This window comes from Belonocnema kinseyi, chromosome 5, assembly GCF_010883055.1.
Source record: "Belonocnema kinseyi isolate 2016_QV_RU_SX_M_011 chromosome 5, B_treatae_v1, whole genome shotgun sequence".
NCBI lineage: Eukaryota > Metazoa > Arthropoda > Insecta > Hymenoptera > Cynipidae > Belonocnema > Belonocnema kinseyi.
In genome coordinates, this window is record NC_046661.1 from 13,393,946 (window position 1) to 13,395,192 (window position 1,247).

The following is a 1,247-nucleotide window of genomic DNA, read 5'->3' on the forward strand; positions in this document are numbered from 1 at the left end:
TCCTGAGTTCCCGGACCCTTGAAGTAAGGGGTGGATTTGGCAGCAGGTGTAGTAGTCATTAGAGGTGTTGGACACAACGGCATTCATGCGGGTTGTTGGCTAACAATAGCTAAAGCGGACCATACTTCTTCTGGCCCTTTCAGTTGGTTCAGTTGACGCCTGAACAAGAGAGAGGGGAAGTTCGCTTGTTTCAATATTTTCCTTCGCTGATTCGGATGTGACTACTTTATTAGAACCTTGGCCTTCTTCAGTGAGCTTGCTAAACGACTTCAGAAAATAATCTATTCTGTTAGAGAATTCGTCATCGTCAAACTCTCCACAGGGATCGATAGCGTCTAGATATTTTCTAAGCTCGGGATCGTATTCTTCTTCATAAATTGCAGTAGGAAGTTGATAATTATCCCAGTACCTTGATGGTTGAGCAGTTAACGTGTGATTTTTTATATTTGAACTGCAGTCAATATTGTCATCACTTTCGTCACTTTCCCCTGGGCGAGGGCTAACATCTACTATGTAGGCCTAAGAGCTAGGTTTCTCGTTTAAATCTAGGCCTTCTTGGAATGGCCCCTGGGCAGCTTCCAAGTCTGTTTCAGGTTGCCCTGCTTCTGCTCTAGCTAGGCGATCAGCCATTTCGTTGCCTAATATACCCTTGTGGCTAGAAACATGTGCCCAATCGACGCTCAAGGGACCGATAGCTTCCTTCAATTTTTCGAATTCTGTTTTATTAATAATAGGTTTTCTTTCAGCAGTTTTCCACCCATTTTCTTTCCATTTAAGAATCCATTTAGTAATGCTATCTATCAGAAATTGTAAGTCGATATGGAAACGAAGGTTTTTAATTCCAGCTTCATGAGCCTTAATGGTAGCCAAGGTGGCAGTCTGAATCTCTGCGAAATTGTTCGTTTGACGGTCGACGGCCTTTTGTGACGAGTTTAAAGGGTGATCCTTTCCAAACCAAACCCCGATTGCAGCTTTGGATTCCCCTTTACCGTAGTGGCAACAGGCACCGTCAATATATACATCTACGACTTCTTGCCCCAGACATTTTGTTTTGGATCCCGTCCTTATGGACGAAGGTTCGCCTTTACTAGGGAACCAAATTTTATGGGCCGAAAGTTTGAGTTCCACTTCCGGAAAAGCACTGCAATTTGATCTGAATACGGGAGCATCGGAACCATCATCTGAGGATTCATTACCGGATGACGTTTCGCTAGTTGCTTCTCTACCGTAAGCGGGGGGGGGGGGGG

General features: G+C 44.5%; 1 protein-coding gene across 1 annotated transcript in view; it reads right to left on the reverse strand.

Moving 5' to 3' along the window:
- Positions 1-519: 519 nt before the first annotated feature.
- The window catches only part of LOC117173542 (ribonuclease H1-like), an 866-nt gene continuing 138 nt past the window's right edge, over positions 520-1,247 (reverse strand). The window contains exon 2 of the mRNA XM_033362181.1: positions 520-1,181. Within this exon, the coding sequence (XP_033218072.1) occupies positions 520-1,181 (662 nt within the window). The remainder of the gene's footprint in view (positions 1,182-1,247) is intronic.